The sequence below is a fragment of the Diorhabda carinulata genome, chromosome 7 (assembly GCF_026250575.1).
Source record: "Diorhabda carinulata isolate Delta chromosome 7, icDioCari1.1, whole genome shotgun sequence".
Taxonomy (NCBI): domain Eukaryota; kingdom Metazoa; phylum Arthropoda; class Insecta; order Coleoptera; family Chrysomelidae; genus Diorhabda; species Diorhabda carinulata.
Genome location: NC_079466.1, coordinates 4,393,822 through 4,406,501, shown reverse-complemented (window position 1 = coordinate 4,406,501; position 12,680 = coordinate 4,393,822). Strand labels below are relative to the sequence as shown.

The following is a 12,680-nucleotide window of genomic DNA, read 5'->3' as shown; positions in this document are numbered from 1 at the left end:
ACTATTTTTATTTCTTTGTTTCCCATCCTGTATCCTCTTCTAGCTTGCTTAACCTCGTTTATAATCTCATCCATTACGATGCTGAACAAGATCGGGTTGAGGCTGTCTCCTTGTCTGATACCGGCCGTCCCAGGTATTCTTCTGCTCAGTTTATTTTCCATTCTGATATAAGTGTAATTATCGGTGTTTTCGATTACTTTTGTTATGTTGGGGTGAATCTTCCTTCTCTTTAATATAGTTGTTACATCCTTCAATCGTACTCTATCAAATGTTTGGGTGAGATGGATGAAGCACATATAGGCTGTCTTATTGAACTCTATAGCCTTTTCCGTAATTTGGCGATTCACAAAAATAGCATCCATAGTAGACCTGTTCTTTCTGAATCCCTGCTGTTCCTCGGAGATACCAGATGACATCACTTCTTCCGCTAAAAATTTAATGAAAAGTTTTTGCTGCACTTATACTTCGATAATTTTGTGGATCGTTTGAAAATTGGAATCGATTCTGATCATATACTCTTGGTGTGAAGTATTTTATTGAAAATAGTCCATAGTTCTTCGTGTGACGTGGTACCTCCATACTTGATCTAATGGTACATCTCTCAATTTGTTCCTCATGTTAATCTAAGTTCTATGTCGATGTACTTGTTGTTGTTGAGTCGTAGAGTTTTCAAAAATACCTCTCCCATTTTTCCATATTGATTTTTGTGTTCTGTATGTACTCATTTTTTGGCTGTCACTGCTTTGGATCTATACAGAGGTACGGTTTTCTCTTCTCTTCAGTCAGCATCTTAATTTATTTTCTGAACCAGTGTTATGTATTTGATTTTCCCCCGTTCTTTATGGTTCTTCTTCCAAACGATTCCTCTGCTACTTCCAGAATGTTCGCTCTTAACTTTGCCCATGTCGTTTCGACGTAGTCCCAGTCTTGGATGTTGTTCGCATCTATTTTTCCTCTGAGCCTTTCTTGATATAGGTGTTTAGTTGAGTCTTCGGATAGGGATTCTATATTGAATTTACTTCTATCCTGATGGTTGTTTTACAAAGTACTTGCATGATTATTCAAGATGGTGGTTCGTTCTCACTCTTCTCACGAAAGATCTCACTTCTAGATCTAGAGGGTGTTATTAATTCTTAGCTCATTCTGTATGCACATTTGTACCATTTGATAACAACTTCCATTTATTCTCTCTTCATTGATTCAATTTTTAATACCGTGATGACCAATTCTCGCATTGAAATTATTACCTCATCCTCGTTAGGTATACCATCCAAAATTGTTTGTAATATGTGGTAGAATAAGTCTATATCTGCTTGTGGTTTGCTCGGATCTGGTGCATAAACACTTATGTGTGTTGGTTTTGACCTTTGTAGTTCGATTGTCGCCTGTAATAGTCAGTCGTTAATGTATTTCACATTTTTAATGTGGGCTTCAAACTTCTCATGTAGCAGAGATGCTGCTCTCTCATTTTTATCCATGCCTATATATAACAGTATCTACTCTCCATATTTGCTGTTTCCTTTGCCCTTCTTTTTGGTCTCCGATAGGGCACACATATTTAACTTATGTCTTTTCATATCAAAAATAATTTCTTGATCCTTGTTATTAAATGATGTTACATTCGAACATCCCACTCTGAATAAAATCGTTTGCGTTTAATTGTTCCCTCTAGGCCGTTTCCATTGGTCACTTCCGAGGCTATGCCCAAGCAGGTCGCTAGCCTCACTTGGAACCCTCCACTTTTATCCATGCTTGGGACCGGCTATGAAAGCACTGGGCTACTCAGTCCACCCAACGCAATCGTAGGCAGAGCTGGAATATCTTATTGTTCACTAAAAATTTGAAAAGTTTGAAGCTAATAACCACCCGATAGTACATTAATGATAGCAAAACTGATTTAGCAATTAGATATTTATACTTTATATACTTTTAGAGTACCTAAGTAAGCCTATAATGAATATTTAATGTCAAATATAAAAAGCGTCATATGAATCTGAATCAATTTGAATAAGCAAAAAATATTCATTTTCTCCCGGGAATGATGATTCTAATTAATTGTGGCGTTTCGATCAAAAAATATCCATTTGAAATGAGTACTTTTTGTTTGAAAAGGATTTGAGGTATTTAGTATTCAAAATCGAATCGAATCAAATTTTGTCGCTGGATTGCGGATTCACTGACAAACTTATAAACAGCTTAGCAAAGTGAAGAGAATAATATAATAATTTTTTCATAGTTTATTATCGGGAAAATAACTTCATTAATTAAGATTCTGTGGGTGCGCTTATGTCTGTATCTTCCTTCTTCCCTACATTTACAATTTGGCTGTAATATCACAGACAAGACCTCCCGCACTCTTCCTCGGATTGGAATAAATCAGTGTCAGGGAAATGTATAGTGTCAGGATAAGGATGAAAGTGTCTGATAAATTCGTGTTTTTTATGATTTTTCGTTCGCATTCTCTCATACGATTTTTTATTTCTTTATTATATTATTGTTAAAGGTCATATCGCCCGTATTCCCAAAAAACATAAGATATTTTTGTGATAATTATTTGGCATCATCATATTTTTGACAATTTATTTTCAACAGAACAAGTCATTATTCAAAAACTGAAATTAACGAACATATTTTGAAGAAATAACAGGTTTGTGATGCTTTTCTTCTTATTATTGAAATTTATTTGGTGTTACAGTTATCTACGAGAAAGTTAATGAAACTTACGCAACGTTGATTATATTGTCAGTATCTGTATTTATCAATCTAAAAGATAGGTTATCCTCATCACTCATATAAAGACTGTTTGTGTTGTTTATTGGGTGAATACGGAGAATCCTGAGGGGCCATATAGATTGGTTTGTATTTGATTCTGAACGTCCGGGACCGTTATTTCATGCAACTACTTCAGAAAGGGTAAATAAACTGATTGTTATGAAGGTTATATTTGCGAGGAGAGTGCGGTAATTAGTTAATGCAAAAGCTTGCTTGCATAAAAATTTTAAATGATGTTCGACATAATCAAGTAGATTTTTGTGTAAAACTGCAAAAAAGTAGTTACGCTTTTCAAAAGCGATTTTATGAAGCTAACGACAGAATAATTTTTGTTGCAAAAGACTAGGTTCTGATTCCAAGTCTATCAAGTCTGTGTTTTGAGAAACAGTTGATAATGATTCCATTTATTGATGATTCAAATTTTGTATACATATTAAACGTATAGTTCAAAGAATCACCTAGAATCTTACACGTGTCCTATAAACATTTTATACATCCAAATACAGTTGAGCAATACCGAAGTTTATTCATTATCATTGTAAGATTCTAATGTACATATTTCAGTATAGAAGGTATATAAGGACCATACTTTGAATTGGTGAAAGTGGTTTACTTTTTTCTACATTGTTTCTGTTTTTTTTTCGAACTATTTAAAAGGGTTTTAGTGCACACCCTTAAGTCATAAAAAAAGAAAGTACCATTCTCTAAATGTTTTATTGCCTTGCAGAAATATCCAAAGGGTTTACTAAGTAAGATAATAGACTTTCTGGAAACTGCAAATTGTGAAAGTTTTATCACTTAACTGGAAAACGAGGTATATTCCTTCATTTTAGTCGTAATAATTTTAGTCAGATTTATTAGTAGTAACAGTATGAAAATTTAAAAAATAAATTTATTCTGTCGTATTCATTACTAGATAGACATATTAATTAGATATGAAATTTGATATTCAATTTTCATAAAAAAATTAATATGTAATTGTTAAATTGAAATGTTTATTAAAGCAATCGTTGTATTATTTCTATGAATATTCATAAAATATTATCATAAGCAACTCAAAAAGACGTAAAACACTATCAGAAACATTTTTATGTTGCCAAGACTTCATTGGTTCACGATACCAAAAAGCTATTATACTGGATAATATCGATTCCTTCTTTCAAGTGGGCGACATCGTAAAAATCAGTACAGGAATTGTCAAAGTTCTGGCAACTATCGACATTATTTTCCATTAGTTTCTGCTGGTTTTGCTTCTGTTGTACTCATACGATGTATTAATTTCATATAAATTCGTTAGTTTAATATTTTATACGGAATTGCTACAAAATCACAGGTTGTCACGGTTTTTCCAAGAAGTCTATTGAAAGTCATAATTTTTTAATACAGTACACGTGTCTTTCGCCCCCCTTAAATGATTTTACGAAAACTGAAAAGGCATCTCAAGGCTGATTCTGAGAATCCAACTTCTGGCGTCGGATTTCAAAAATCTCAAAAATGATTCGCTTTTGTTGTAAGTGACTAACTAGTAGCCAGTCTTCTACCTATATAGAAAAACTCGATGTCAATTGGATGTTCCACTCCCTACTTATAAAGCTTGTATACCATCAAACATAATACGGTTCCTTTCCAAAGGGAGAGAGATTCTAAAATTGATCTCGGTAATTCGGCACCGCATTACAAGGCCTGTAACACTATATAGTTGAGCTAAATAAGTGTCACATCAATTAGCTGATTTCCTTGCTAGCACCGAAACAGAATATTTGTGCCACTGCAAATTCCCCGTAGTATTCCACTTGATAGATATATTACTCCTTTACCGTTCCAGTCCATTACAGTACTTGTATGCAATTTGCAGCGCACAGTCGTCCTAAGTTTATCTAAGTGATACTACCTACAACGTTATTTGCAAGCAGGAAAATATTATTGCAAATTTTCAGTTCTAGTTGTCGAGTCAATCATTTGTAATCAAATGAGTCGCTGTCGCTCTGTTAGTCAGTTAAATCCCCAACAGTTACAGTGTTGTGCAAAATTCTAGATAAATATTGTACATACGTGAGCTGAGTTTATGATTCCACTAGCCCTATTTCCACCTACAAGTACTAACAAACTATATTGTTCAACAAAAAACTAATGAAAAGTGAATAAATTTTTCACGCCACTAAAGTGTAGAGCTTTTGAACTTACGACTTTTAGACTTCGGGTGTGTAATATAAAGGTTTAGATCCATATCTATGATATCTAACAACACTTTGACAATGAGAGCCATATGGTCTGCCATATGGTATGCCGTAATAATAACGATAAAATAAAATAGTATGGACACACTGTATCAGATGCACCAACGCATTTCGATATGATATGATATGATTTTTTAAATATTTTTTCGATTTGCTATGAAATGAACTGCAGTAAAAATAAAGAACCATTTTATTATTAATTTAGTTATTCCAAAAGACGCTACGCAAACCTATACATTATTCATAACTTTAGTATTAATGTAAGTCCTTATTTGGCCAACCTAAGTTCATCTATTCAACTGTAAATCTACCACATCGCATAAAACTGTGTTCATCTAAGGTATGGGATTAACATTCAGTATTTCATTGAATCCGGGTTTAAGAACATACTCGTTAATTAAAAAACCATCAATATCGGGCATTATAGCGTATTCGTCACAATTATCTCCAGAAATACAACCTCCATAGATAATTCTCATACTCGCTGCTGCTTCTGCGTTAATACATTTACTAAAATTAGTTCGTATACACGCAAGTATGTCTTGAACTTGCTGCGGATCGGGTGGTTTGCACAAACCCGTAGCCCATACCGGCTCGTAAGCTATAACAACTTTATGCCAATGATGTTTGTTGGTTACCTGATTTGAAACACATTTCAATTGTCGAAAAATGGCTTCCATAGTTTTACCTTCTTTGCAGTCTTTTAAGGTATCGCTTACACACAGTATTACGTTTAGGCCACAATTCAAAGCATATCCTACTTTGTAAGCAATTAGTTCGTCTGATTCGCAAAACGTATAACGGCGATCAGAATATCCCAAAATTACCCATTCTATGCACATATCTCTCAACATAGCAGGGGAGATCTCCCCCGTATACGGACCTTTATCGGGATAATAGCAGTTTTGGCAAGCAACTTGTACAATATTACCTGCCAAACGATGAGTATATTCCAAATATATAGCTGGAGGTGCTATTATTATTTCCTTGTCTCGAATTTTTAACTTTTTAATACATTTGATTAGATCACTTATCTGAGCTTTGTTTCCATACATTCTCCAATTAGTTACAACTAGGAATGTTCTGTTCTCCTCATCACCTTGCTGAATTTCCTGTGCCGTTTTACCAGCACCGGCGCAAGAGGGAGAGCAAGCGCGGCTGGGACAACATTTATCTCCCATCTCGAAATTTAATTATTTGTTAGCTTTTGCTAACTGATTTTGTTAGAATCGAACTTTGATACTGAAATTTAGTTTCATTATTAAACTTTGAACGAAACGTCATTTTTGACGTATAACAATGTGTAAAATTAATATTTCTTCTTTTCTCCTTGACCTTACCCATTCAGGCAAATTGGCAATAGTAAAATTGCAAATAGTAATTTTTCACTGAATTTTGATAGTTATGCGGGAGAGATCCGCTACTGTATTAAATTATAGTTATAATTATACATTCGTTACTATAAATAATTAATCTATACAAACATAAAATTATTTGTCATAAAGTATCTGTCAAAAACTATTACGATTTCTACAATTCACCAATTTCTATGTAATGAGTATGTGATATGAATGAACAATATGAATAACTCTATTGCATAAATTGAAATTTTATTAAGATTGTAGTTAGATGACCACTCCTCGACTTAAAAGTTGGAGATTTTAACACTACGATGGTTGTCTGGAAAGTTTCCGACCTAACACAGAAGCAAAACATTTTTTCCATAATCATTTTTATTTTTCAACATAGTCTCTTTCTATGCGATAAACTTTTGTCTGATGAAAATCTCTCTCTTGTAAGTGAAATTTAAGGTTAGAAAAAAGGGAAAGTCATAGATTTCCTAATTTATATTGATAAGTGCTGACACCTCCAGGTGGAGTTCGGACACTTTTCAAACAATCTTAGTAATATATACGAAATCTAAACAAAACAGACCCAATAAGTGAAACGGAACTGAGCTGTGAATGATTAAAAACCAAGAACTGAAGCTCATATATATCAAAACAAAAGCTTCGTGTAGATCTCTACTGAAAAGATCACAGTAGAAACAATTTTATTCCTGTAAATGAGCAATTAATATTGAAAACATCGTAGTTGCTTGTTAATGTTTTCAGTAAAATATATAATTGAGATATATAGTCATCAAAAATTTGAATTGATAAACTTTTGAATATGTAGATTGTTTTCTATGCGTTAAGTTAAGCAGAGTACTTTTTAACGTGCTTCAAAGGTTCTTAAAACGATCAACTATGGAGAATGTTAACGAGTTCTTTTGTAGATATCCTTGAAAAACAACAGATGCACTTCGTTTGTTTACCTTCTTACTCCTTCTTGTATATCAACAAGTTAGATCTATTTCTTCATAATATGTAGTTGAAATTATTTGAAATTCATACAGGGAATCTTTGAGACGTTTTACACGAAACACCACTCGCTAGATATTGAATAAAGAGATTTAGGAATACCGATTATAAGAATTGATTTTTTTGAGAAAGATTTTTCAAAATTGTTCATCTAACTCAAATATATCAGAGTTAATTATTAAATGATTGGATATTGTAAAAATATAAACAGTTACGCATATATTCAGAAAAACATATATCTATCGGCTAACCATTTCGCACAGTATTCTAATTGCAAAAACTGCCTTAGAGAAGGTATCAAAATTAATCAGAATTAACTATTATCTAATCAGATTTCTTATTTATCCGGTTGTTAATAAAACGACGTCAACTAGTTTTTTGAAAATTTGATTGCGTGGGTTTTCCAAAATGCTCGTTTCAGCTAAAATGATTTCAGTTGTCTGAAACTACTTTGGTTTTTATCAAATTTTCGATATAAATTTATATAAGGCATGGTATACCTAAAGTCCACCATTCCCTAAGTATTTCACATTTTCGAAATTTTTAGACGCATATAGCCCTCCACTAAAAAATTATATTTCTAAATGAGGCAGGTCTAATATTTTTGGGATTTGGACAAATAACACAGCTTCCAAAATCTGTGAAAATCTTGGCAAAAATTTATATAGGGTGATCAGAAAATGGTGACAATTTTCTCTATCTAAAGACTTCGAAAATTTAATTTTTTCAAGTGGCAATCCCCATTGGATTCTACGCTTTAAATTAAGGAGACGTCGTTAGTAAATTCATATATCTCAAATTATCTGTTTTTATAGAAACTTGAAAAAACTGAAATTTTCATGGTTTTTAATTGTCAACTGCCGATGGCGAACAACGAATAACAAAAGTTAATGTATCAAAACTTTAAATACTTTAGTCAATTAAAAATATTTTGAAACACTACACTAAGAGGAGAAGAACAAAACTGACAATTAAAAGAAAATGTTCGAAATGGTTACTCCCACCTTCCAAACATTTATGGATTCTTCTTAAAAACCCGTGGCGTTTCGAATTTCTTACGGTGAAAGAGTTCGAAATGCATTTCGAACTCTTTCCTGACAGTCTTATTTCGTTTGTTGATATGTTAGCTTTTTTTTAGTCGTTCAAGTCAACCGACAATTAAAACCATGAGGATTTCAGTTTTTTCAAGTTTCTACAAAACCGTTAATTTGAGATATATGAATTTACGAACGAAGTCCCCTTAAGTTTTTAGATAGTGAAATTCGGCACCATTTTCTGAACACCCCATATAAATTTTTGTCAAGGTTTTCACAGATTTTGAAAGCTGTAATTGTTATTTTTCCAAATCCCAAAAATATTAAACCTCACCCCCTCAAACTTAGAAATATAATTTTTTTAGTGGAGGGCTGCGTGTGTCCAAAAGAATATGTGAAATAATTAAAAAATGGTGGACTTTAGGCATACGATGCCTTATATAAAGTTATATTAGATCCACTTCCAGCATAACCGGAAGTTTCAGAGAACTGAAATTATTTTACCTGAAACGACCAGTACTTTCCCATATATACATATCGATTCAGCTCGTCTTGAAGGACCCTGTACTCATGGACCCTCCAGAAATTCCTGGAATAAGATTCCGATCGAAATCTACAGTTTTGTGAAAAAAATGTTGATCTAATGAATACAAACAAAATCATAGTACATGTTATCATTTTTTACAATGAATTTACGTAAATAAAGAAAAATTGTGGTTCAAAAGGGAGAAAAGAAGGAAATACCATAGTTAACCCCCAAAAGAAGTGAATAATTAGGAAGAGATTGTAAAAAATTCAATTTTAAGGACCAATATTCCTTATAAAACTTTCAATGGGTAGGATATTTGGAATTCCTGCAAGAGGAATTAGTACCACAGTCTTCTTAGTTGTTTCCTAACTCTATACTATGGAAAATTTTTCCATAAATCATCTTCAAAACGAATTTCGCTAGTTTAAGATATTGTTAATAAGTCAACGGACAAAAAATGAGCATTTTCTTAATTGAACTAATCAAATTCTCTGCTCTGGTGATTGGTACATATTTGGCGCTGATGTACATGTTAGGGCTATGTAACAAAATCGACGATAATGTCATATCTCCAAATTTTTGTATCCCGTATAGGTAATAGTAATCTGAAAAATCTAAGCATTCTTTAAAAACAAAGGTTTAGAACTATCAAATTCATCCAAAATACATATTATTATTATGTAGATACATTTTTTCTAAAAATCTATTTCTAGAACCAACTTTTATGTGTTTTATGTACTATAACTTATACTACTTATAAACAGTGTAAAGTACCACTTTATCCACTATTGAAATGATGAAATTATGTATTCCTTTTGGTGGAATGATGATAAAATCGTGAATCAATTACTTTTTATTTATTATCATTTTTCATATTAACGTATTGAAACGATCAGTACCAGAAGAACCTTTACATTTTTTTGCTATATCAAGCTGATTACTGAAAGAATCCTAGAAATAACTTTCTGTTACAGCGGAGTTTCTCCACCAACCTTGTGGGTTAAAAAGTTCAGAACATGTATCGGAGTCAAATGTCAGATCACTTTTTGACGAAAATGTTCCTCGATTCTGATTATAAATATATGAATATGGAGCAATTTTAGATATGATTCAAAATAATTAAATATTTGTCTATAAGTTTGAAATGAAGTTATTAAAATAAGCAAAAGTTTGTGGATAATTTCAATACATACAACTTAGTATCTCTAATAAATGGTGTATTTATCAGTTAAAAAAAGTATAGGGAGGAAGCTCTAGTAAAAACAAGATTTATATATAGATTCAATAACATTCACCTAGTTGATTCAGTAGCTGCTAATGTATATTTATAAAAATAGACACCGGAGAAATATTTAACTTACTTTCTATTATAACTAAATTTTCAACACTATTACAACACGTTTATTATTGGAAATATATGATTTTTGTCATAAATATTTTACCATATACACATCTACACAATTACCATTACATTATCAAAAGTTATCATTGATTGAATTCTTCTTCAATGTTTATTATCCATTTTATGCAATAAGAACCATTGATATATATAATCGTCATGAGACATAGTTGAGGAGCAAGGCAATAGCACTCGCACCCGTAAAATCGACATTATATCGACATTATATATAAAAATCAGCTTTTATACTATAACATAAGTAGAATTATAATTTCATGAGCATTAGGGGTGTCTGGCAAGGGGTTGCCACGATGTTAAGTGTCTGGCAATCAATAACGTGATTTTTAATAATATTCTGAAGGTAATACCAAAAAATCACACTTTATTCTTTGATGAATTTAGATCGGTATTTTACACACCTTTAGTACCGTTTACCTGCCAAAGTCACGGTAACCCAAACTTCATAATAGTCCATCGTTCTTACCTGTGTTGGGAGCATGCGCTGACAAACTTTCAGCTTTTATAAAATAACGAAGGTCTGGGGCTCACGGGCTCTTAGACTAACATGGAGCGGAGCGACAGAGACACGAAGCGGATAACAGTAAACCTAATTTAGTATTTGACTTGGACGATGAAGTATATTTCAAAATATTTCGTCTTCACTTAATAAGACGGTTGATTAAGAACAACAGGCAAAAGTGCGTATCAAGTATTTACACTACGCGTCGAAAATCCCTGCTTCTGCCAATCTCTCGACATCAAAAGACAAGAAAACAAGATAGTACTTCATCATGCATAAATTACATATCGCTTCTTACTTCAAAATCATTCTGTTTATTTGATCATGAACAAATTTTCTGGTAAAACTGTAAATGAGGTGATTATTCTAATTTTGTTGAAATTCGAGGGTCTCCAAGGAAATATTCTCAACAATTCCACACCAGAAATTTATTTTGAACTCTGTCGAGAAATGAAGTGAATGAAATTTTTCAATATCTCAGCTCCATCTGAACAATCCCGTACGAGTGAAAGTGGACTCATTGGTATAGTTAATATTTTTGTAATGGCAATTGTATATATGCAATTCAAACATGTGTCAAGTTTAACTTAGAAATAGAATTAGAACAGACCCGCCGTAGTACCTTAACTCTTATGTGGAATCAATTAGAGGTCAATAGAGAAAACAATAGAAAAGATGATAAATGGAAAAAAAACAATTTATGGAGCAATATGCGGAGTTATTATATAGACTTTGCTACGTACATGACGAAAAATAAGAAACTACGGAAGTTCTCAGAATTACACTCGGAACCGTATGAAAGAGAAGAGCAGCAAGAGATATTTCACATCTTATACGTTCAAAAATGAGTGGGATTAATAGATAAACTGTGAACAGGAACACCTGTAGTACCGTAGCAAAAATAAGAACACAATAGATCTTTTGAGTCGTAGTGTATATGCTACCCTAAATTACTTATATACATACAGTATAGAAATTCAATTAAATGTTGTCAATTTTCCATAAATAAATGTTTGGATTCTTCAATGCAAAATGGGTATTTGTAAAATTATTAGTACTATAATATCTGAGCTCCAACTACTATAAGAAATTCATAAATTGGTAACTAAGTAAATAATATTGAGTGGGTTTAATATATTCACTTGTTAATGCAGCAATTCGTTCTTACACTTCTTTTAGATCGATCATCATTTTTTTATCTTTCTGTCGGCTTCGTTTTCCATAAACTTCAATACAAAATAAATAATATCATGTGCATATGCACTTAAAGTTCCATTTTTCATTTCCGACTCTACTTATTTTCTGACAACGCTCCACTACTCAATAATTATAAATTACAATGATCCATATGGTTTAACAGAGATTGACAGTAATAGTTTATGGAACTCGCCATTGTACTTGTTATAAATTAATATATGTATAGTACCAAATAATATTACAATTGGAATATTTGAGTTTGCACCAAACTTGGAGTGAACTGGATACTTTTTTTCACCTCAAATCAGCATGATTGTACGTATTGTCATGTGTTCTTGATGATAAATGTCCAAGAAATGGCGAGGAGTGTTGTTAAATGTTAATAAACAATAAGTATTATTAGATTGACTTTATTAATAATACATAAATGAAGCACAATAATACATGAATAAAAGTATGCACGTAACGCAGTATATAAAATGCACTTGAAAAAGTCTTTCGTTTAATTATAAATGAATGGACTGTAAAAAACACTTTTGTATAAACACTGATAACTGGATGTGAACTGCTGAATGCGACTGGCTGTCGCGTGGGCTGGTGGCGGACTGTCCGTGGTGGGTCATCCTTCG

At 32.4% G+C, this 12,680-nt stretch overlaps 2 protein-coding genes across 4 annotated transcripts in view; one reads left to right on the top strand and one right to left on the bottom strand.

The window, feature by feature from the left end:
* The window catches only part of LOC130896264 (homeobox protein abdominal-A homolog), a 159,976-nt gene that overhangs the window by 130,140 nt on the left and 17,156 nt on the right, over positions 1-12,680 (top strand). The window lies entirely within an intron of this gene.
* Positions 5,184-6,288, bottom strand: LOC130896265 (triosephosphate isomerase-like). The gene has a single exon (XM_057804241.1). It carries the CDS (start codon positions 6,188-6,190, stop codon positions 5,345-5,347), a length of 846 nt encoding a protein of 281 aa, XP_057660224.1. The 5' UTR covers positions 6,191-6,288; the 3' UTR covers positions 5,184-5,344.